The sequence below is a fragment of the Hipposideros armiger genome, unplaced genomic scaffold (genome assembly GCF_001890085.2).
Source record: "Hipposideros armiger isolate ML-2016 unplaced genomic scaffold, ASM189008v1 scaffold_1493, whole genome shotgun sequence".
Lineage (NCBI taxonomy): Eukaryota > Metazoa > Chordata > Mammalia > Chiroptera > Hipposideridae > Hipposideros > Hipposideros armiger.
The window spans coordinates 69,402-95,940 of record NW_017732843.1 but is presented as its reverse complement, the minus strand read 5'-3'; the positions used below and the strand labels follow the sequence as shown (position 1 = coordinate 95,940).

At 35.8% G+C, this 26,539-nt stretch overlaps 1 protein-coding gene across 1 annotated transcript; it reads left to right on the top strand.

The window, feature by feature from the left end:
- The first annotated feature begins 24,772 nt into the window (after nucleotides 1–24,772).
- LOC109377667 (testis-specific serine/proline-rich protein) lies at nucleotides 24,773–25,681 on the top strand. The gene has a single exon (XM_019634080.1). The coding sequence runs from the start codon at nucleotides 24,773–24,775 to the stop codon at nucleotides 25,679–25,681; it is 909 nt and encodes a 302-aa protein (XP_019489625.1).
- Nucleotides 25,682–26,539: the final 858 nt, after the last annotated feature.

Sequence of the window (26,539 nt, the reverse complement as noted above, 5' to 3'; positions counted from 1 at the left end):
GAGGAAACTAATGTCATCAGGAGCCATTATTCTAGTATAAATAGCCCCTCTGGGTAATTAAAAGAGAGAACAAAGTTTAATAGGAGAAAATTAGGAGATTTTATTAATGCGTGGAGTCAATTACACTAGGGAAGCTGGGAAAGTCCCAATCTAGACTTAACTAAGAGTGTGATACAGTCACAGATTACTGTCTATTATCTCACATTATTGTAGGTTAATTTACCATCAATTAGTAGGAGAGACTAGAGGAGAAACTTTCACCTATCTGTCTTGTTGACATTCCGGGCAAGGTATTCTATGGAATGGAATGCAACTCCAAGTTGAATAGTTTTAAGTTCAGCATTGTACATTTGGTTGTATGAAATAAATACAATTTACCTATTTGGAGGACTATGTTCCTTTTAAAAATCTATAAAACATAAACGCATAACAACATTCTAAATTAACTAATGTAATGACAGGAGGAACAATATTAGAAGGCTTCTATACACAAATGCTATGCCATGCAATTATATTTCACCATGAGAAATGAAAACCAGGTCTCTTTATAAGACTCGAGGGAAGATTCAAATATGACTATTCACCAAATTAATCCCAATTCGATCATCCTTAGCTTGCTTTTACTTGATGTTAGTTCTCTACAACTTCAGGCCTCTGCAACATTAACCAGCTTACTTATGTGCTACAACTCAGAAAACCAAAGCAGTGCCCTGGAGATACAATCAGAACAGACAAGCCACAAAGGAACCAAGAATATGTATTCAAGAAATAAGAGCTACAATGAGTTAAATTAGGAACTGTGCCCTAGAAGTCTTTGAAGTGGGGTTTCTGAAAATAGCCTCTGAACTCAGACAAACTTATATTCAGATTCCAGCAATGAAACATATTTCTTGTGTGACTTTAAGCAAGTTACTCATTCTTGTGAAAATTCTGCCTCCTTATCTATTAAACTGATATTCAGTGAGACTTTATTCTGAAGATTAAAGAAATAATACTCATGAAGAAACTGAAAGATAGAAAATACTGCATGTTCGCTACCTACCTTTTCCTAAGAAAGTTACCTCTAGCAACTTGAATTCACTATTGCAATGTTAAGGCATTGAATATTGTGTGTGTGTGTGTGTGTGTGTGTGTGTAAACACAATAATTTTTTTACCCATCAGGAAAAAAAAGTGTTATCTGAAATTTATCAAAAACATTTCCCTCCAATATATCTTACTCAGTGTTTACAGTTAGGTTAGAAACTTCTAAATAAATTACTTCTGTTTTATTTATAATCTATGCAGATTCTGGGCTATAAAACAGTACTTACTTAATGGATTAAGCATTTTTTAGATCAAATGTGTAAAATTATTTTTAATTATTTACCATGAATTATCAACCAATTGTAGAAGGCAGACTTCAGAAAGTGCATATTTTTCTTTGATCAATAAGACAGAATTATTCTTGGCACATGAGAATATCTTAAATATTATGTAAGAGGCTTGATCTTTTGAAAGGCCCTTGACTATCTGCAATATTACATTTTTCAAATGGAGTTGGAAATAAATCAATTTATAATTCTCATGGATGAACAATCTAGTTCACCAGAGCTTATGTACAATTAAGTTTTTGAACATTGGTTATTTGAAACAGTTCTTTCTGTTTCTTTCATTTAATGGTATTTAAGAAATGAAAGTAGTCCCTCCCTCTAAATGGGCATGATACGTTGTGTCTTCTCCTACTGACAGACAGCGCTGCAGTGCCACTGTTGCAACAAAAGGATCATTCAAAATACCATTTGGTAACCTGGAAGAACTGACATTGTTCAGCACAAATTTTGTCTGAGAATCAAGTAATTCACCAATGTATGTCCACAATGCCCTCTTGTCTACCTAAGCAACTGTAGCTCAGTGAAATCTTACTTGAAATGAAAAATAAGAGCATATTTTGGTGAGTCCTGGGAAAGCTATAGCATGTCTTATTGAACAAATTTACAAGACGGGAAACTATACTATGCATTAACAATGGGAAGGAGCTTGTTATGTATCAGGTACTGTATCTTAAACAGTGCTTTTTAAAAATAAGATGGACTGCTTTTTGCTCTACAATATTAAATGATACCAAAGTAACATATCCTTACTGTATTGTTGCTAGAAATTATAGAAGTTGAAACAAAAGCTTTTTTTTTTTTTTTGCTTTTTAAAAAATTTTTAGTTTCAGGTCTATAAAACAACATAATGATTAGGCATTTACAAACCTTACAAAGTGATGACCCCACCAAGACTACTACCCATCTGACACCATACATAGGTATTACAATACCATTGACTATACCCCCTATGCTGTACTTTACATCCCATAAATATATATGCCGGGGGCAGGGGGGCAAAAAATGTGTACAAATGGACACTTTGGTCAACATTGTTCAAGCAATAGTTCGCCATAATCAGAAGTATCTGGACACTGATGGTAACCAATATGAGCACTCCTTGTAATTGCAGAAATCAAATGAGACCTGTATTCAGCTTTTGTTGTTGGTATATATTGAGAATTGCAATTTTAATAGTTTTTTTCCTTTCTTAAAATGTGTGTACATTTTTTGGCACCCTCTATATACATACATTTAGTTGATATTCAATGTTATTTTATATTAGTTTCAGGTGTACAGTGCAGTGATTAGGCACTTATATAATTTATGAAGTGATACCCCAAAAAGTCTAGTACCCATCTAACACCATACATAGTTTTACCATATGATTGACTATATTCCCCATATTGTATTTCACATCCCTGTGACTATTTTGTGACTACCAGTTTGTACTTCCTAATCCCTTTACCTTTCTCACTCATTCCCCAACCCCCTCCCATCTGGCAACCATCAGTTTTTTCTCTGTATCTATGAGCCTATTTCTGTTTTGTTTGCTCATTTATTCCATTCTTTAGATTCCACATATGAGTGAGATCATATGGTATATTTCTTTCTCAGTCTGACATTTCACTTAGCATAATATCCTCTAGGTTTATCCATGTTTTTGCAAATCATAAAATTTCATTCTTTTTTATGGCAGAGTAATACTCCATTGTATAAATGTATCACAAATTCTTTATCCAATCCTCTGCTGATAAGCATTTCAATTGTTTCCATATCTTGGCTATTGTGAATGGTGCTGCAGTAAACATAGGAGTGCATATATATATGAATTAGTATTTTGGATTTCTCTGGATAAATATCCAAGAATAGAATTGTTGGATCATGAGGTAGTTCTATTTTTAATTTTTTGAGGAACCTCCATACTGTTTTCCATAGTGACTACACCAATTTACTATCCCATCAAGAGTGCACAAGGGTACCCTTTTCTCTACATCCTCAGTAGCACTTGTTTGTTGATTTATTGGTAATAGCCATTCTGACAGTTGTGAGGTGGTACCTCATTGTGGTTTATTTGCATTTCTCTGATGCTTAGTGACATTGAGCATCTTCTCATATATCTATTGGCCACATGTATGTCCTCTTTGGAGAAATGTCTATTCAGGTCCTCTGCCCATTTTTTTTACCGTTTTTTTTTTCTTTTTTCTTTTTTAAGCTGAGCCATCCTGCCACCTGTTGGAAGCTCAGCGGCTGCTCAGCTCGGGCTGGGGCTCGAACCGCTGTTGCTCAGAGCTCAAACTCTTGAGCGAGCTCTTAACCAACTGAGCCACTCGGCCAGCCCCTCTGCCCATTTTTTAGTTGGATTTGTGTGTGTGTGTATGTGTGTGTGTGTGTGTGTGTGTGTGTGTGTAGTTGTATGAGTTTTTTAAAATAATCTTTTTTATATTAACCCCTTATCAGGTGTATCAATTGCAAATGTCTTCTCACATTCAGTGGAATATCTTTTCATTTTGTTGATGGTTTCCTTTCTTGTGAAAATTTTTTAGTTTGATATAGTCCCGTTTGTTTATTTTTTATTTTAGTTTCCTTGACTAAAGCGGTATATCAGTAAAAAATATTACAAAGGGTAAAGCCCGAGAGCCTACTTCCTATATTGTTTTCTAGGAGTTTTATGGTTTCAGGTTTTACATTTAAGTCTTTAATCATTTTCAGTTATTCTTGTATATGGCATAAGAAAGTGATATAGTTTCATTTTTTTCTTTTTTTTCCATGCATCTGTCCAGTTTTCCCAGCACCATTTATTATATAAACTGTCTTTACCTCAATGCAAATTCTTGTTTCCTTTGTCATAGATTAAATGACCATCCAGGCATTGATTTATTTCTAGTCTCTTTATTCTGTTTCATTGATCTATGTGTCTGTTTTCATGCTAGTACCATGGCTGTTTTGATTACTATGGCCTTGTAGTATAATTTCATATGAGGTAGTGTGATGCCTCCAGCTTTGTACTTCTTTGTCAGGATTTTTGTGGCTATTTGCTGTCTTTTATAATTTCATATACATTTTACTTTTTTAAAAAATTTTTATTGTTAGTTTCAGGTGTACAGAACAATGCAATAGTTACCCTTTTGCACCCTCACCAGGTAACAACCCCCCTCCCCCCATCTATTGCCCTCCCACCCCCAATATCATGCTTGCATTGCAGGCCTATCTAAAGAAAGAAGAACAATCTCATATCAACAGACTATCTTTACACCTAAAGGAACTGGAGAAAGAACAGCAAAACAAGCCCGAAGGGAGTACAAGGAAGGAAATAATAAAGACCAGAGCAGAAATAAATGAAATAGAGACCAGGAAAACAATACAAAAGATCAGGAATACATTTTACTTTTATTTGTTCTAGTTCTGTGAAAAATGTCATTGGTATTTTGATAGGGATTGCATTTAATCTATATATTGCTTTGGGTTGTATGGACATTTTAACTATATTAATTCTTCATGTCTATGAGCATGGTACATGACCCCCTTTATTTGTATCTTCTTTAATTTCTTTTTTTAATGTCTAATAATTTTTTGAGTACAGGTCTTTTACTTCCATGACTAAATTTATTCCTAAGTATTATTAAATTTATTCCTAAGTATTATTATTATTATTTTTGATGCAATTATAAATGGGATTGTTTTCTTAATCTCTTTTTCTGATAGTTTGTTAGTGGTGTATAAAAATGCAACTGATTTCTGAATGTTAATTTTGCACCCTGCTACTTTACTAAATTCATATATCAGTTGTAATCATTTTTTTGTTGGAATCTTTTGGGTTCTCTATGTAGAGTATCATGTTATTTGCAAATGACAGTTTCACTTCTTTCCTTCTAATTTGAATGCCTTTTTTTTTTTTCTTGTGTGGTTGCTGTGGCTAGGACTTCCAGTACTATGTTGAATAAAAAATGATGAAAATGGGTATCCTTGTCTTATCCCTGATCTTAAGGGGAATACTTTTAGCTTTTTCTCATTGACTATGATATTAACTGTGGGTTTGTCAAATATGGCCTTTATTATGTTAAGATATGTTCTCTCTATTCCCAATTTGCTGGTAGTTTTTATCATAAATGGATGCTGGGATTTTGTCAAATGCTTTTGCTGCATTTGGTGATATGATCATATGATTTTTATTTTTCATTTTGTTTATGTGGTATATCACATTAATTGATTTGCAGATATTGAGACAACCTTACAAATCAAGAATGAACCCCACCAGATCGTGGTGCATGATCTTTTTAATGTATTGCTGAAGTTGGTTTGCTAATATTTTATTGAGGATTTTTGCATGTATGTTCATTATGGATATTGGACTATAGTTTTCTTATTTTGTAATGTCTTTATCTGCTTTTGGAATCAGAGTAATAGTGGCTTCATAGAATGAGCTTTGGAGCCTTTCCTCATTTTGGATTTTTTGAAATAGTTTGAGGAGAATATGTGTTAATTATTTGTTGAAGATTTGGTAAAATCCACCTGTGAAGTCACCTGGTTCAGGTTTTTGTTGGTTGGAAACTTGCTGATCACTGATTTGATTTCACTGCTTGTTATCATTCTGTTTAGATTTTCAGGTTGTTCTTAGTTCAGCTTTGGAAGATTGTATGCTTCTAGAAATTTATCCATCTCTTGTAGCATGTCCAGTTTGTTGGCTTATAGTTGCTCACTATATATATGTATATATATATGTGTATATATATATATATATATATATATATATATGTATATATATATGTGTGTGTGTGTGTATGTATATATATATATATATATATATATATGTATATAGTTTGTGTGATGTTGGTTGTCACTTCTCTTCTTTCATTTCTGATTTTATTTATTTGGGTTCTCTCTCTTCATGTTGAATCTGGTTAAAGGTTTGTTAATTTTGTTTATCTTTAAAAAAACAGTTATTGGTTTCATTAATTTTTTTAATATTATTTAGCCTCTATTTTGTTTATTTCTTCTCTGATCTTTATTATTTCCTTCTCTGCACTCACTTTGGGCTTTGCTGTTCTTTTCCCAGTTCCCTTAAGTGTAAAGTTAGGCTACTTACTTGAGATATATTTCTTGTTGTAGGTAGCCTGCATTGTTACGAATTTCCCTTTTAGGACTGTTTTTCTGTGTCCATTAGATTTTGGGTTGTTGTATTTTCATTTTCATTTGTCTCAAGGTATCTATTGATTACTTTCTTGATCTCATTGTTGACCCATTCATTATTTAGTAGCTTGTTATTTAGCCTCTATGTGTTTCTGTGTTTTTTAGTTCGTTTTTTTTTTTCTTGTAATCAATTTCTAGTTTCATACCATTGTGGTCAAAGAAGAAGCTTGATATGATTTCAGTCTTCTTAAATTTACTGAGAATTATTTTGTGGTCTAATATGTGGTCTATCTTGCAAAATATTTCATGTACACTTGAAAAGAAATCTGCTGCTTTGGGGTGAAATGCTCTAAAAATATCAATTAAATCCATCTGCTTAAGTGTGTCATTTAAAGCTGTTGTATTTGTGTTGATTTTTTTTTTCTGGAAGACCGGTTCAATGGTGTCAGTCGGGAGTTCAAGTCCACTACTTATGATTGCATTACCTTTGATATCTGCATTTATGTCGGTCAATATTTGTTTTATATATTTAGATGCTACTATGTTGGGTGCATAAATGTTTACTAGGATGATGTCCTATTGTAGGATTGATCTCTTTATTATTATGTAATGTTCTTCTTGGTGTCCCATTACAGTCTTTGTTTTAAAGTCCATTTTGTCTGATATAAATATTACTACTCCAACTTTTTTCTAATTCCTTTCACATGAAGTATCTTTTCCCATTCCTTTACTTTCATTCTGTGTGTGTATTTTGATCTGAGGTGGATCTCTTATAGGCAACAATGCATGTGTCTTGTTTTCTTATCCATTCAGCTACCCTATGTCTTTTGCTTGGAGCATTTAATCTATTTACATTTAAAATGATTATTGATAGGTACATAGTTTATTGCCATTTTATTACTTATATTTAAAATGTTTTATACTTGATGTTTACCCACAGGTTCCTTATACTATCTTCATTTTTTTTTCTTTGTTTTTGTTGTTGTTCTCATTGGGTGTTTTCTGCTACCTTGTCTTCTAAATCACTGATTCAGTCCTCTGATTCATCTACTCTGCTGTTGATTCTTTCTAGTGTATTCTTCATTACAGTTATTGTATTCTTCATTTATGACTGGATCTTTTTTACGGTTTATATGTACTTGTTTATGCCTGCTATCCTTTTGTTGAAATTCTCACTATGTTCCTTAAGTATTCTTATAACCAGTGTTTTAAACTCTGTCTTTGGTAGGTTAGCTGCCTCCATTTTATTTAGTTCTATTTCCGGAGGTTTCTCCTATTCTTTTATTTGGGACATGTTTCTTTGTTTCCTAATTCTGCTTTTCTGTGTTTGCGCCTATGTATTAGGTAGATCTTCTATGTCTCTCATTCATTGCTGAGTGGTCTTATGTATTATGGGTTCTGTGTGGTCGTCTTCCTGTGCGTGTTTTCCAGGAGTGTTCCTTCTGTGTGTTGTGTGTCTTCTCTTGTTGTAGTTGAGCTTTGATTGTTTTTGGCTTGTCAGTGGGTGGGATTGACTCGCAGTCTGACAGTCTGTGAAAATTGGCTACACTTGCAGTGTATGAGTTGCTTGTGGCAGCTGATGCCTCAAAATGGGATTCACTCCAGTGAGTTCTTATGCTTGTTGAGACCCTCCCTTTGGGTGTACTGCTCATTGGGCTAACTAGGTCATGCTCTGGTGTGGTCTGCAGCTGGCCTCTTTGTGTGTTGCTTCTGGTGTCTCTTGGGAGGGACTATCATGCAGGCCAATTTCAGCCTTGCGTTTGACTGGCTCGTGGCTACCTGGTAGGAGCCACAAATCTGTATTTGGTTGGCTGTTGTCTGTGCTGGACCTGCAGATGTCTAAGGGTGGCCTCATTGTGAAATAAGGTTGGCTTCCATTAGTGTTGGCTCTGGAGCATCTTAGCAAAAGACCTAGTGCCACCAAGTCCTATTTTTACCTGCTGGCTGCCCGTAAGGCTCAGCCCTTGTAAGAGCCTTCTTAGGTGTACAGGCTGGGCTGGCTGACCTGGTGTTGAGGGCCTTTGGCAAAGCAGCACTAGTTGGGTGGGGCAGGGTCCCAGGAAATAATGAGACATGGCCAGTTGTTTTTACAAGGTTAATGCAGATTCAGGTCTTGCGCCAGTGCCTGGCCTGTGACCACTTAGCAAAATGCCCTGAAAACACTGCAGCCAGCCACTGCCCATCTCAGGATTGCAGATCCCTGAGAGCTTCCCTAGAGTACCTGTGGCTCAAGTTGTGGCTCAATGACCACCACCAAAAGTTTCCCAGGCAGCTGCAGGCCTTTCACTGCTATAAAAGATTTCTGTGGCTTATGGGGCAGGGCTTGTCACCCAGGTGTGGAAAGTGCTCCTAGGAATGCAGCTCTAGTTAGGTAAGGTGGGGTTCCAGGAAGTTACAGGGTGTGGGCAGTGGTTTTTACAAAGTTAGTGCAGTTTCAGTTCTTACACCAGTTCCGGGCCCATGACCACTTTGCAAAAGGGCCCAGAAAACACCACAGCCAGCCACTCATAGCCTTAGGCCTGCAAGTACCCGAGAGCCATCTGCGGTGCAGGCTGTGGCTCACTGCCTACCACCAAAACTTTCTTGGGCCACCACGGGCCACCACTTCTGTAAAAGGCTTCCACAGCTTGTGGGGCAGCGCCAGCTGCTCCGGAACCAAGATTGCCATGGGTAATGAGGTACTAGCTGTGTGGGTAGGGACCAGGGTGTCACCATGGTGGTTTGTACATGTGGAATTAACCAGACCAGTGCAGTCTCAGATTTAGCCCTTTGGGGGAGGGTTCAACATAGAATAGATGGCACCTTCTTATAGGTTCCATGAGAGGCAGGCTCTACACAAAGATAATGGCTTCTGTCCCTCCAGCCCTCGTCATGAAACCACACAACTCAGTCTTTTCTCATGTGTCCCTGGCACCTCCAGAGTTGTCATCCCCTCTGCCAGAGACCAGGTGAGTGCAAGTGAGTCAGTCTGTGTGCAAGCCCTTTAAAAGGATGTCTGGGTTTCCAGGCACCTTCCATCTTACTGTGGTGGACAGACAGAATCCTTGCTGATTTTCAATTCTAGATGTTATGGGGATTCCTCTCTCCAGCACAGGACCCTTGGGTTGGGGAACACAGTGTGGGGCTGGGACGCCTCCTTCTTTTGAAGGGACCTCTGTCACCACGGTGTCCCTCCCAATACTCAATCACTCTCTGTTGGTTTGGGGTTAGCTGGTTTCGTGTTTCCACCCCTTTTACCAGACTTGATGTGGCCTCGTCTTTAAATCTTTAGTTGTAGGCATTCTGTTCAGCTAGTCTTCAGATGATTCTTGAGGTTGATTGTTCTGTAATTTATCTGTAATTTTGGTGACCCTGGGATGCAGTAGGCATAGCATTTATCTAATCCACCACCTTGGACCCAAATCCAAAACAAAAGCTTTTTATCTACTAGATTTGTCTTTCTCTTTCTATCTTTTTTAAATCCGTTTTTTTGGTTATAAGAAACACACTGCATTGAATCACTGAAGATGATGGATTTTGTCAAAATGGGAGACAAAATTATTGAGGGGTCTTAAGTAAAATTCCTTGTAAATATGGGAATCTGTTAACTACCTGTAGGGTACCTATACACCTAACATTTGTCACTGAAGTCTAGCACAAAATGATTACATGAACACACAAGCAGAAACATCTGAAATCCAAAACAGAACATAGATGAAATACTATACAGAAAATAGAATTTACAAATAGCACACAAAGTTATTCCCCAATAAGAAGTAATACAGAATATCATGTTAGATTTTATGGGCCTTTCTTATGACATTTTTTATCATACAAGGGGAACTCAATACCCTGATCACTCTCTCTCCAAAGGAAATTTGGTATGTCCCATCATTTATTTGATTTGGATGGTAAGAATTCTGGAATCTGAAGCTTTTATTCTTGGAAAGCACCTGTATTATCAGTCTTCACCTGTGCATGACGTTCCCTGAGTTATGTGGTTTATTCTCCTTTAAAACCACTGCTCCTTCTATTTAACAAACCTGGCACCACTTGAATTTCTGCTACTGCCACCATTATTGCTAATGATGCAGGTGGTAGGGTTTAAATCACTTGGAACTACTCCATCCCTTTCATCCCTAAAGTGTTCTTGTGCAAAATATACTGTTTTGGAAGCCTGACTTCCAAGTGTGCATAGAGTTTTCTCCATGATCAGAAATTCCAGGCATTAATGGGGCCTCTACATAGGAAGCCTTCTTCTGTCAGTAACTGTGTAAAGCACTGAACATATATCAAAAGCTGCCCATTCTCTCAGGGAGCTCACAGTTAATTGAAATCAAACATAAAGAATTGCATGATTCACTCTACATCATAGGAATGAGCAGAGGACTGGCCACTAACGTGCATTCAGCAAAGGCTTTTAGGAAATATGAATGAGTTGAATTTTAAAGAATAAGTATTCCTTTGGCAAAAGAAGGGTGTGTGTGTGTGTGTGTGTGTGTGTGTGTGTGTGTGTGTGTGTGTGTTGTTGGGGGTGCTCGGATTTCTACTTATGTTTTCAGGCAGAAAAAAAACCTTCTGCAAAGGTGCCTATGTGTAAGGTTCCATGTTTTTTTAGTTTGTTGTTTGTTTGTTTGTTTTAAACTGGAATACTGTAAATAGTTCAGCCTAGCTGGCCTATAGTAGACAAGGTTGAGATATAGAGGCATGTCTAGAAAAAAGGGAAGTAAGCAGACAACATAGGAAGGCATTGCTTGAAGAATGAGCTAGGGAACAGATTATGGTGAATTGTGCTCATTTTGGCTGTCCTAATCAAGTGGGTTTGAAACTGTTACTACTAATTTTGATACCACCCTCACCAGTACCATTGCTGGAATCTCAATATGGACTAGGTTGTGTACTTAATGTTTTATACACATTAGGTCATTTTATACATTATTCTATGATGTTTATTATTATTTTAAATTTTTATATGGTATATTTTAAACTTATGGTTTATGTAATTTTGCAAGCTGTATAGACAGTAAGGGGTGGAACCTGGCAATACATTTTCTCTTCTTACCTGGATAATTACACTCTATCAGATGTCTAGTTTTATTCTCTTGAAGTAGACCCATTACACAAATTTGTATTCTCAGGTGTCATAACTTAGACCTCCCTAAAAAGAGTATGAGCTGGTGCTAATCATTTCATCAAAACTGGTTAAAAGATAAGTAATTCAATCCTGTCTAACTTAGTTCACCACATTCCTTAAAGACTCTCTCATTATATTTTTTATGTTCTCAGACATTTTAGTTCTTTCTAACACCCCCAACACACATGTTTAGCTGATGATATTGCCACAGAATTCATTGTGAAAAATAGAAGCTATCAGATGGGAACACCCTCATTTTTCTAACAGCAATTCTAAAACTTATAGCCACATGCCCCAGGCTTTATTTATTTTACCACTACTTTTAGGAAGAAAGAATCCCTCTTCTTAGTAGAGGATAATTACTTCACATATTCTCTATACCCCATCCTCTCTTATCTTCTCAATGAGTTCACACCTTCAATTTTTGCCCCTTTATCCTACATATTCATAATATCCCTTATAACTGGATCATTTGAATTTTCTGTATTTCCTATCTACAAGTCTCCCTTGATCCTGCATCTCTTTCTTTTACTGCCCTGTTTTTCCAAGTTTCTTGCTCATTATCACAGCTAATCTCATGGCAGATTTTTCTATATACATGGTCTTCAGTTCCAAAGCATATATTCATTTTTGTTTGTATAGAGTGTGGAGAAAGATGTTGAAGGTTAGGGTAACAGAGTCATAATAATGACTGAGTAGTTAAAGGAATCAATGTATTATACTACTAATTAAATAATATACTACTCCTTAGCATCACATTTGGAAGATGTAAAATGTCCCACTTCAACCCTGATGGAACTCTACTGTCCCACTCACCCTTACCATGTCCTGGATATTATGGCAAAGGTGGAGGGGAAGTTGTCAAGGTTTGGAAGCATGGATTGTCTTACAGATGCATCAGCAGCTTCAGTGACATCATATCCTGGATGATGATCTGTGTAGTTCTTGACTATGTGTAGAAAGGTCAGCGAGAAGTGATTCCTCTAAAACCAAGTTTATTAAATGAATTGCACTCATTGAGCTGGTTGAACCATGAAACAACACATTGCATATCATGAATGTTTAACGCAAAAGTGGTTCTCTACATGCCCCTGTAGTGGTGGCTTGATGGTGCTCTTTCATTTTCTCATTTCCTGGGCATCTTCATCCACTGCTCCTGCAGATGTTCCTTCATATGCCTCAGGACTGCACTTCGATGTCCAGTTGTTAGCATAGTCAGCATGGGTGATCATGCTCTAATGATGAAAGTTAAAGAATTAATGATAATATGAGCCTTGAATTTGGATTCTTTTATGCTCCTCCAATCAGAATATCATAGAGTAGGCTTGCATTTCTTAAAAAGACGGCCACGAGAAAGTTTCAGGCATCCATACTCTATCATAGAGCCAGGTTCTTAGACATTCAAGGTTTTGCACAATCTTTACTTCATCCTCAACATATCATGTCTATGCTTTAGTCCTGCTGGTTTTCCATCAATTTCCTATGTGTTAACACCTTTCCCCAGGAAGAGTAATTATACATGATGTTTCCTATATCTAAAATCATCATTCTATCACACTATGGGTGGCTAACTCTTGATCATTCATTAAGTATTAAGTCAAATATTACTTCTCCAGCGAAATTATTTCTAACCTTCACATTTAAATTTAGAGATCCATGCTATTTTCTCTCATGTCATGATGTTATCACTTTTAAAGTCTGTATTGTTTGTCATTAAATTCTTAGCAGCTAGTACTTTCCACACACAGGAATTCCTGTTAGTACTTTTGATGAATAGGTACATGAATGAATATTTGAATTAGTGTTGAGTTCTTTATTTCTCTTACTCTTGAGCTGAATGGACAGGAGACAGAATTTATCAGTACCTATTTACTTAAAATGCTGAGCTAGGCCCTTTTCCATTTATTTTCTACTATAATCACAACTGAAACTCTATGAAGGAGTCATGATTACTATACCAAATATTTATATCATGGAAATAAACTCAGACTTTCACAAATTTACCCAAGGTAAGCATAAATGTCTATTTATTTATTTGCTATTTAAGTAGGTCTATTTGATTCCAAATTCAATGCTCTAACACACCCCACTTTAGTAAAATATATTCACATTTACATTAAAAATACCTAATTCTGATGCAAAAGCATAATCTATTTAAGAAATTTGATAAATTTTCTTCATGAAAATTAAAGACTTTACCCCTCAAAATAACACTGCTGTGAAAAAGACATGGATTGGAAGAATAAAATTTGCAAAACATGTATCTCATGAGAACTTGTATCCAGAATATATAGAGAATTATTAAAGTCAATAATATCAAAAGAAACAGCTCAGTAAAAAATGACTAAATTCTTTGAGTAAATACTTCACTACTATATATATATAGCAAATAACCATATGAATAAATCAACATAATCAATCATTAGAAAACTGTGATTAAAAAGAGTAAAGATACCCAAATGCCTAAAGTAGAATGGCCAAAATAAAAATAGAAGAAAACTGACAACACCAAGTACTGGCAAAAATGCGGAGCGCTGTAATTCTCTTACATAGCTGGTGGGACTGAAACATTTTAGACAGCACTTTGGAAAATGATTTGTAAGTTTCTAATTAAGTTAATACACACATAACATGACTCAACAATTTAACTCCCATGTAATTAACCAACAAAAATACTTGCATGGCAGTAAAGCCTGTATGCAAATGTTTATAGCAACTTTATTTATAATCACCCCAAATTGGACAAGCCAAATAACCTTCAAGTGATGAATGAACCAACTGTGGTGCACCCATACAATGATTTTTGTAACTCCGTAATAAAAAGGAACAAACAACTAGTATGTGCAACCACATCGATGCCTCTAAAATGCATTATGCTAAGGTGAGGAAGCCAGACTCAAATACCTCCACATGTTTATATGATATTCAGAAAAATGTAAAACTGTATGGACAGCAAATATGGTTGTCAGCAGTAGCGTATGAGGTGGGTTTGGTTTTAAAGAGGAATAGAGTGGAATTTATTTTTGGTGGTGAAGGCATGTTTTTATCTTGATTTTGACTGATATGATATAATTGTAAGTACTTGCCAAAACTCATAAAACTATACACTAGAATGGTGTATATATTTTTTTCCAATAATCTGATTATGAAAACTATTAATCTTTTGAAAATATTTAATTCTTCCATACTGGAAATTTTAGTTCTTTCTTATTCAGCCTGTCTTACCTTATGAAATATATACTAATAATCTCATTTTTGTCCCATTTTCTCCTGAAAGTAGACATACAAGTGGCATACTTTAGAATTATAGATCTTGGGATACACAGTTATGAATACCAGGGTTGATAAGGCACATTATAAGTCTTTCCTTTAATCTATAGAATCCCTTTCTGTTCTTTATGTTTGCATTTAATTTGTTTCCCACTAAAATATTTATGGAGAACATAAAATATACTTTATCCTCATGCTTACATAGGTCAGGGAAGACCCAGCATCTTTCATCCACCTTAGAAAGTTTAAACTGTGAAATTGACTTAAAAACCTTTTATTTCTCCAGCCCTCAAAGTTAAAAATTTCATATAAAATTTATAGACTATCAACATCATTTTTGCAATAAAATTATGACTCTGAAAACAAATTGACAGCCACTCAAGGTTGCAGGTTATGATGGTCTGGGTCTTCTCCCTGCTAATTCAGAGCTGCTTCAAATCACAGTACTGTCATTCCGAAGATGATGTAGAGATACATCAATGTGGGGCTTTTCCAGAAATAATTGCACCTTCTGCTAATACCAACATAGAAGCTAAGAAATCATGAATTGTGACACAGAACAGTCCTGTTATTAACATGCTTTATTATTGTGTGGTTGGGAAAGACTATGAGTTAAATTGTATCCTGTCTTATCGTGGGTGTAAATGATTTAACAGCACAATTCCAGGTGGATGTCCCAAGGACAATATGCGGGTATAATTCATAGGAAGTGCCAAAATGGTTAGTGATGTCTGAAAAATAAAGGGGCATTTTTTTTCCATTGGACTTAATCAGAAAAGAAAATGTTTTCTTTTTTTCTGCTAAAGCCAGAGAAAGATAAACCCTCTGTCTCTGTAATGCAGGAAACGAGAAAAAATTAAAGCAGTATAATTATATGGCAAAGTCATCCTTGGGACACAACAAGTGGCTGAGATTTATTTATGTTAAAGGTAGCACTGCACATCAAAAACAAAAAGATAAATAAAACAACAAGAATGTAAATTATGAAAATAATTTTACATCAACAAATGTGCATGCCTGAAAAATTTCTTAGGTAATATCTCCTTTACTTTCATTATACAAAAATCATGTGGATAATTATTTCATAAGCTCAGTATTAAAATCCCTTAAGAGATGATGAAACTTTCCCTGGTGTAGGGCAAGTTTTCTGACCCCTTGGCATTAGATGTGGGGCTACTGGGTCAATGGTCTAGTCTTGCTCCTGTGTGTTCTCTGTCGAGGGGACTCTTGACTTCTCCCTGAGTTATGTTCCTACTTATATCTGCTGAGGAACATTCCCATTTATATGCATCTCGATGGCATTGTCTACTAAGATTTGTGACTTGTGATTGATTCTTTTCCTGTTTTTCTTGCCTCAGGACCTAGTGGTATTCCATAAAAAGGGGGCTGTGTATTAGAGGTACACAATACAAAATCAAGTTCTCTGACACATAGTAACTGCATAAGTAGGTTCCAGTTTAACAGGTTTAGCTATGTTGTCCAGAGGTGGAGAAGAGCCCTCATGTTCCTGATATAATGGCATGATATTTTTCTACAAAATGAATTCTGGGTGTGTATGCACTAAATATGTATGTGCAAGTGTATTCAATATCTACATCCTTATGAAAGATTTATATATTATTATTCATGAATCAGGCTGACAAAAATTTTTGTCAATTCTTTTCTTATTTTTTAAATTTTTATTGAATACCACCATAAACAGAATTAGATTAATCCTGACAGTTATCTTATTGATCTAATGTATTGCTTCATGTCATGAAAAGCATTTCATGTCTCAATTTTATAATATCTAAATAGGGATGATTTCAGATAGTTGTTTTGTTTTTCAGGAAAATCTTCATAATAGTGGCAGATGCTTTAATGTATTAAATGCTCAACAATATTAATGTTGTAATTATTGAAGACTTGTTTAGAGGTAGTCAGCTCAAGTGTTGGCAGAATTTGTGACAACGAAAGCCTAATTTTTGGACATGGGATCCCCCTCACCACAGAAACACTATAAAAAAGCAGGATGTTTGGAAATCTCTGTTAGTAGGGCATCCAGCAACATTTCCCTTTGGCTGGCAGTTTACGTGGGATTCGGCTGTACATCTGAATGCTCTGAGTCCTCATAATCATATTATGTCTGTTTCTTGCTCATTCTGGAACTGGCAACCTCAGACATGGTGAATTGATTTTTACTTGGCTGTTCCCTATTTTTTTTCTGGAAGAGGAATTAGTTGAATAGACCTCAATAATAGAAAATGACCTTCATAAGGTATAAGGTCAGACTGAATATTTTCAATTCTTTATGGAGAACTCTCTTACAATTTTTAAAAAATGTTTTATCTTAAAATTCTCATGTTGCAAATTCACATTAATCATAAACTCTGCTTTGAGGGCTAATTGAAAGCCTTCAAAATAAAATAGTGACAGAATATCATACTCCATATTTTAAAATAACAAATGTATGCATAAAATATCTGTTTTATGAAATTTTTAATATTCTAATTGCTTCTCACAGCTCTTCAGACTCTATATACATTACTATGAAAACACATATGAAAGTAGGCAATATTGAAGTGTAGTACTTTCCTCTTCCTCATATCTTGTTCTCCATTCCTCTCAGCCTTGTCCTGAGCCAACTTTAAGGAACACCATCTTCCCATCAACGAGGCCATTTCCAAAAGACTTTTATTGAGATGTTAGGCAATACGAATAGTCAGAAATAATATGGAGGTAAATATGTTCTCAGTCTCACTGCACCACTGACGGTCCTTGAAATCAAGGAGACATAGATATGTGTGTGTATTTATATTTATATATATTAAGTATATATTATATTAAATATATGTAGGTATATAATATATTAGGTACTATAGTATAGGTCTTACTCAAAAGTTGAGAAATACTGAACAGGGTCACAGAATCTAGCTTGTGGAGCCAAGAAAATTTTATCAGTGCAAGTGCCAATTCAGCTGAGTCTTGTGGAATCAGTAGGGGAATTATACATAAAGAGCACTAAAAAGTTAGTCTGGGGTTAAGATGGAAATTACCTTTATGTTTTTCACTTAAGAGTTTGGATTTTATCAAATATTCAGCAAACAGACAGCAGAGTACTTAAAGCTGGATGTGGCATGATCAATTTTGATATTTAATATCTCTATAAGTACTGTAGAGGATGATAGGAGGTAAACATTGTCTGGGAGACAATTTCAAAGTTACTTCAATGATCTAGGTAAGATTATAAGAGTGTACCTCATTTTATGCTAATAAATATTTAGCAAGAGCTTTCTATTTTTATGACAACAGTGTTTAATCCCCCCATGAAGATTACCAATCTTGATATTACCAATTTTGAATCCTACATTGATTCTTATAATCAGTACTATTCTGATTACACATTAGCTTTGATTTCTATAATTTGACCATAAGTGTATCTCTTAGACCATATAGCAGAATGTCAAGTACATAGTATGTATTCAGTGGTAAACATATATAGATTACTTAGAATTAATTTTTTAGGATTTGTGCAAAAGTACAGTTTTAGTGTTATGTATTTAGTATTTTAGTAAGGACCTTGGTAAAACAACTGAAAGAAAATTATGTTCAAAAACAAAAGACAAACTAAAGAGGCACTTAATCTATTCTCTAATGGACTCAAAAATTTTGGTTTTATACAGAAATATACTCCACCAGGAGAATTTATAATTATAATATGACAATATCATAATTTCTGAAACTATAAAAATAAGCCCAGATAACCTTGCAGTATTATAATGTACTCTAGTCCTTGCAAATTTATGAAAAAGAACTTTTATAAGTTATAAGATTCTTCTTTTTTACAATCATTTTCCTATTCTACCAGGGGGCGAGAAAACCATAAATGATGGAATTGTCTTACTTCATTATACATAGCTATGATTTTATTATTTTACACAATTCATTTTGAACAAATATCAATTTTGATGGGAATTTTATTTGAGCAATAACTGGAAACACATCTCTCAAACTGGTAGTGATTACAATCATGAAACCTGAATGGCTAGAGAAAGAATAATAGAGTTAACCTTAGACAAAAAAATCCCATTTCTCACTTATTCTTTGTGGAAAATTAATAATTTGTAATCTTGTTTCTTGTGATTTGTGGTAACACCAAGAGGTGGAGAAGAAAATAAATTTTAAAATTTGACTCCTTAAATTTTATTTTATGTCTAAGTAAGGTTCCTGCATTTTATTTAAAGAGTGGTTCAAAGCACCACTTTTTTTTTTTTTTGTATTCAGAAACCGCAATTAACCTCAATATGTAAGTTCAAAAAGGAAAACTGGGCAATGGATCAAACTATGAAATACTGAAATGACCATATAAGGTATTCAGTAACTGACAATTTAAAATGAAGATAAACCTGAAACTAACAATAAAAAAAATTAGAAACAAAACAAAACAAGAACAGATGAGAACTTGGAAACTCTTAAATGAATATAATGTGTATGTACTAGGCAATAATTTTCATGCTTCTTTTTTTTTTAATGCATGCTACCCACTCTACAGATTGGTATATGCTTCCTTGGATCAAATTTTGTCTGATGATTAATGTTCTACCAAACATATAAAATTAGATTAGCACAATGCAAATTGTATCTTGAATCTTCCCTTACAAGTGCAACTTAGAGAATTTTGACATGATGATGTGTGAGACTGGGGTGGAAGGGAAAACATTAACCAGCATTAATGACAGCACATCACATATTTAAGTCCTGAGTATATAGTACAGAATGCTAGGGTGAGGAAAAATAATAATTAGTTTGATAAATATGCTAGAAGATTCCTTTATATGACAACACCCCTGGAGACCAATCTTTTATATATGCTTAAAGATGCATAAATTATCAATATATCCCCTTGGCAGGTTTCTTCAGGAACTTATTTATTGAATCATTCACTTTTATGGTTTATATGCATTTACATTCAAGAAAGAGTAATGAGATCCTCTTCCAACAGTGGAAAAACTATTAGATTTTCATTGCTACTGAACCAAGAGCATAGAAACATGGTATCCTAGGACAGTTTCAGTTTAAACAATTTACACAACAGAAAGTAACAAGTAATTTGATCTTTATGACTTCCAATTTCCCAGGTATGTTGACTTCCTTACAAAATAGACTATTTATTAGGTGGGTAACTCTATATGAAATTTGCTTTTGATTTTGTGTATATGTTTTAAATAGCTAATAGCTAAAGCATATGCTTATCTTTTCTTATCTAGAAAAAAAATAATTCCTTTTCCATTTCATTTTGACATATTTTGATATATTTTATTTTCATAGAATTTAAAAGAATTTATTTGCAAATTTCAAAAATAAAAATGTAAGACACAGTACTGCATTCAAATGGCTTTATTAGGCCATCCTATCATCTTTCCAACTCAAAATTAAGTCAGCAAAAGAAGATGAATGATTATGCTAGCACATCCCTATAATTCTTGATAATCTTATTTATATGAGATAGTTTATTTTTAATAGATACATTGTCATTAATTCAATGGGAATATTTTCATAAGCAAATCATAAACATAACTTTTCAGGACAGAAGAAAGGATACAAAAAAAGAATAGGAAGTAAGAATAAAAGGTGAAGAGAAGCAAAGTGAGAAAAAGAAGCTATAAGACCATAATCGTATAATTCTAGTTCCTTCTATGTAAGTTATAGAAGGAATAACGTTCATAAAGGAACTGTTTTTCTATGCTATATTTAAAAAATGGATTGTCTCAGTTTTTTAAACACTTATTTCATATATTAAAGTTATGTTCATCATTATGTAAATATGTGCCTTAGACTAAAAAAGCAGACTCAAAAGTATAAGAGAAAAATGCATTGTGCAGTGCTTCAGTTAAAATCGTCAAATTGATAATGAATTACATCTTCCACTGGAAAGGGTTTTTCTCAAATGCTTGTTACTCTGGAGTAGAGGTGTAGCCTACATTCTATTTTATCAAATAAATGAGGCTGAGAGATTTGCTGATCTACTAAGCAGGGATCTGTTTTGATCCCGTTTTTGTGAGAACCACAAACTGCAGGAGTTTGAAGAATGGCATACAGTAGCCACAGAATAGAAGTCTGAAATGCATGTGATGACGCTGGCCTGCTTTACTTAAGGTAGCCTGGCAGCACCATTCTAGTAAACATTTATGACGGGACTGTTGTAAAGAATGATGTTTTCATTTGCTCATCTTTATATGGTGTAGGTGGTGTTGCCTTGAGGCAGTGTCGCTTGATAAACATTTTTTATTACCTGGAAATGTTTCTTTACTTTTAAAATAAAACGAACAATGTTTAAGATGAGAAATATCGTCCTAATGTGCACTCAAAAACATGAAAAATAGTCATGAAGATAAGTTTGATCTTGGAAAGCTCAGAAGAAATGCTGCTACCTAATGGATCATTATTTTTTTAACATAACTTATCCATGATATTAAGTTTGCAAGTAGAAATGTGAAAAAATCTAGTCAGATGACAATCACATGTTGAAAATCTTCGTTTTCCAGTTGGTGATTAACTTTAGTAATCCAGAAAGTAGATATATAATAAGTGCAGCTATGGTGATAGATCAGGAATATCTACACATAGCAACATTTTCCTATATTAAATATACCTAACATAACATAATGAAACTCATAAAATAGATAATCATTGTAGGGTATGTGTAAAATATCTATAATAATTAGCCCACTTCATGTTAAATTTCAATACATTTGAGTAAGCAGTGCTTATGAAACCTTTATATGAAATTCTACATATTTTTTATTATATATATTTGTATTTTTAAAAATTTACTGTTCAGTTAGAGCGTGGGATCTCTTTAGAAAGAAAATATACAAATCAAGGCTCTGTGGGTGCAGGGGGACAATAATTTAAGACTAAATTGTCTGCATCTTCCATGCAAAATCCCTTCGGTTAACGAATTGACTATGTTGTTCCTGTGGACAATATTAGTGATGTGTGTGTGTGTGTGTGTGTGTGTGTGTACTTGTGTGTGTGTGTGTTTTTTGTGTAGTCTTTCTTGTACCAAAAACATGAAATTACTCAATTTTGTTTCAAAGACAATGTTGGAATCTATTTCTGCATTTCTTCCTGCTGTTGTGGATCACTGCCTACTGGAAAGGTATTCTCATAAACTGATTATAACAGGCAACATCAATAACCTCCTTTTCTACCTTCATCTCATATACATATCAGGTAAATCACCTATATCCCAAATATCAGAATATAAACAAGGTTGCAGAAAGTAGATCAGAAAAGGCAACATGAGCAGCAAAAAAATAAGTCTAAGTCTGTTGTCTAGTATGTGTACTGGCTAGAAAAGCATGCTTCACATCCACTTTTGGGTTCACTTTGAAATAACTACATAATAAGGAGTACATCCCAATGTGACCTCCTAAATGAATAAATAAATATTTACTTACACGTGGGGGATCGCTTCATAAATTATATAATTGTTGAACCACTACACTGTACACCTGAAACTAATGTAAAATAATATCAAATGTCAACTATAATTGAAAAAAAAAGTCACTGGATTAAAGTACAGTATAGGTAACATAGTCAATAATGTTTTAATAACTATGTACATTATCAGATGAGTAATAGACTTATTGGGTGATCACTTTGTGAGGCATGTAAATGTCTAATCCCTATGCTGTTTTGTACACCTGGGAGTAATATACTATTGTATATCAACAGTATTTGAAAACTAAATTTTTTTAAATTAAAAAAATGTTAACTTAGAAGTTTATATTTCTCTTATGCATGTGATACTTGAAAGAGAGTCATGTTGATAATCAAATTCTATAATTGCCCTATGCTGAGACCAACATATAAAGAGGTTTTTGCATTTTGCTTCATTGTTTACGTTTAAAAATTGACTCATTCTCTTTTGTAGTAAGGAGAAAAAAGAGCACTCCTTTGGTCTGAGATGCAGGAACCCTTGTTTTTAATTACCAATTCACCATTTTTAAGACGGTCATACATCCTTATGTTAAACCAACTTTTAGACAATGCAGTTCACTTCCTCAGGCTTTTAATTATTCCATCTGTAAAATGAGGATGATCAAATATCTTAACTTTTTTCATTGAGGATTATACCACATACGCTGCTGGGTTGTTGGAGGTCCTAGACACTATCTTTCAGAATATCCACACTTTTTTGTTTATCTTGTAAGTGTCATTTTTGTGCTACCTAACATGAATTCATCAACTATAAAATATCTTTGGAAAAACATTCACTCATATATTTGTTGGTGAAACTATTCACAGCTGGACTATGTTTGCAAGAATCTCCCTCGCATCATTTAAGTAGCCTAGGCCTAGGGCCAGCAGAGTGGCTCAGTTGGATAAGAGCTCACTCAAGAGTGTGAGCTCTGAGCAACAGTGATTTGATTCTCGGCCCGAGCTGAGCTGCATCTGAGCTGCCAACAGGTAGCAGGATGGCTCAGCTAAAAAATAAATAAATAAATAAATAAATAAATAAATAAATAAATAAATAAATAGCCTAGGCCTAAGAAATAGCATACAATAAGCTGGTTTTCATCATCAAATGTTGTTTATGAGGTCAGAGTAGTAGCTTCTAAGATTTCTTGATATCATTATTAAAAACTAATGATATCAAGAAAATCTTACTAATTTCTACCTTATTTCTGTTTTATAATGGACAAAGTACAATTTAAACAACACACAAATATATTTATAAAGTATAGTTATTGGGGCCATGGTCTCAAAAGCTTTTTTACTGATTGAGGTATATAATTAAAAACAATTGAAAGGCCAATATGCTAAAAGATTATCTGTTTCAATGCTACTTATTTATTTACATTTTAATTAATTTATTTACATTTTAATATATATATATATATATATGTATATATATATATATATATATATATATATTTTCACTTTTAACAAGGTTCCATTTATTTAAAAAACAAAAAAACAAAAAAACTTAAGGTATCCAAAATGAATACACACCCAAAAGTATTTTCTGAGGGAACTACTCAGTTAACCTATGATAATAATAAGCACAAGGTGGTTTTAAAGAACACTTGCTTGTAGATACCTTTTAAATGAACATTTTATATAAAATTTAGTTTATTATACACACAAATAGAGCTTCTCAAAGGGCAGCACCATTTCTTGACTGAGGGAGTGAAAACATATCATATCTTAGGGGCTTTTCAAAATGCAACACTATCCACCCCTGGAAAAACATTCTATTCTAATACACGTCTATTTTTTTTGAAGCATCCTACAGACTATAAATTCTAATAAAGTAAATATCAGTCTTTAATATTCCACATAAACAAAAAGTTCTTTGGGGTACCATTCAGAGTAAAAGGGTGTTCAAGCGAGAGTATAGGGGAGAAAACCACTGTAGTTTATCCTTAACTATGTTTGGTCAGTTTCTGACTCTGAGCTCATAAAGCACCACTGTGATGTAATTACCAAGAACTGCTATATAAAGCTCTGGCAGGGCTGAGCTTTTAGTCCGTTAATAGCCCAGGAAACTGATTTGTGGTGACCTGTTGGACTTGGACTACCTAGCTTGTTTCCTCCTTTTTTTCCCCCGTTTTATTTTTTCCCTTCATTCTTGCTTTCTTTGTCTCACATTTTGTTTTACTTTTGCTTATTTTTCTTTGCTCACTTTTCCCATTTTTATTTTGTTCTTTTTTCTTCATTCTTTCATTTTAATTTTCTCAAATTTTATTTTCTCATTTTTTCTTTTTCATTATTTTTTCTCATTTTTTTTCTTTAAATTTTTTAGTTAATATTTTTTAGTTAGTATTGTTAGTACACTTAGTATACTTAGTCAGTGTAGTTAGCATACTTACTGTTTGTTAGCACAGATGGTGAGTTTAGTTAGTATCAGTGAGTGCAGTATGGACACAAACCGCATATTTAAAATTAAAAAGTTGACGGGGAAGGTAAAGCCTTTACATCCTCCAGGGCTCCAGAGCCGTTGTCCATCCCCAACTGCTGAGGCCAGGACCAACACCCCAGCACCCATCCAGGGCTCCAAAATCGCCACTCCTGAGCCCAACTCAGAATCCACAACCATCACTTTTGAGCCCAGCCCAGAATCCAAGTCTGCCTGTCCCAAGCCCTGCCTCTGCTCCAGGAGCCCCACTCCTGAGCCCAAAATGTGCTCAAGGACCACCACTGCCAACCAAGCCTGGACTGTGCTCCAGGACCACCACTTTCGAGCGAAGCCCAGAATCCAGGCCCGCCACATCAGAGCCCGACCCAGGCTCCAGGACCGCCACTTCTTTGCCCAGCTTGGAATCAAACTGCCACTCCCAAGACCAGCAAATGCTCTAGGACCACCACTCCCGAGCCCATCCATGCTCCAGGACCGCCATGCCAAACCCAGACCAGAATCCAGGACTGCCACTCCCGAGCCCAGCCATGCTCCAGACCACCTCTCCCGAGCCCAGCCCTGGCTCCAGGACCACCACTCCAGAGCCCAGCCATGCTTCAGGATAGCCATCCCCCAGCCCAGCCCAAAATCCAAGACCTCCACTTCTGAGCCTGGCCCAGAATCCAGGACCCCCCCCCACTCCAGAGACCAGCCTAGCACTAGGACTGCCACTCCCCAGCCCAGCCCTTTCTCCAGGACCGCCACTCCTGAGCCCAGCTTAGAATCAAGCTGTACTCCTAAACCGAACAATTGCTCCAGGACTGCTACTCCCGAGCTCAACCCATTCTCCAGGACCGCCATTCCTGAGCCTAGCCCAGAATCAAACCACTACTCCCGAGCCCAGCGCATGCTCCAGTACCACCACACCTGAGCCCAGACTGGGCCTCAGGACCACGACTCCCAAGCCCAGCAGGGGCTCCAGGACAGGGACTCCCCAGCCCAGCCTTTACACCATGACCACCACTCCTGAACCCAGCCTGTGATACAGGACCACCACTCCTGAGCCCAGTCCATGCTCTAGGACCTCCACTATTGAGCCCAATCCAAAATCAAAACGCCACTCCTGAGACCAACTCCAGAACCCAGAACTGCCACTTTTGAGCCCAGCCCGGAATCCAGGACTGCCAGTCCCAAGCCCTGCCTCTGCTCCAGGATCCCCACTCCTGAGCCCAGCATGTGCTCAAGGCCCACCACTGCCAAGCCCGGACTGTGCTCCAGACCCGCCACCTCTGAGCAAAGCCCAGAATCCAGGCCCACCACATCAGAGCCCGACCCAGGCTCCAGGACCGCCACTCCTTTGCCCAGCTTAGAATCAAACTGCAACTCCCGAGCCCAGCCATGCTCCAGGACCACCACTCCAGAGCCCAGCCATGCTCCAGGACAGCCATTCCCCAGCCCAGCCCAAAATCCAAGACCTCCACTTCTGAGCCTGGCCCAGAATCCAGGAACCCCCACTCGAGAGACCAGCCAAGCACTAGGACCGCCACTCCCAGCCCAGCCCAGAATCCAGGACCGGCACTACCACGCCCAGTGCAGAATCCAGGACCGCCACATCCGAGCTCAGCCCTGGCTCCAGGACCACCACTCCTGAGCCTAGCCCAGAATCCAGAACTGCCAGTCCTGAGTCCAGTCCGGGTTCCAGGACGGCTACTCATGAGCCCAGTGCATGCTCCAGGACCGCCAATCCCAAGTCCTTAATATGTCTTTTTTAAATTATGGAATGACATAA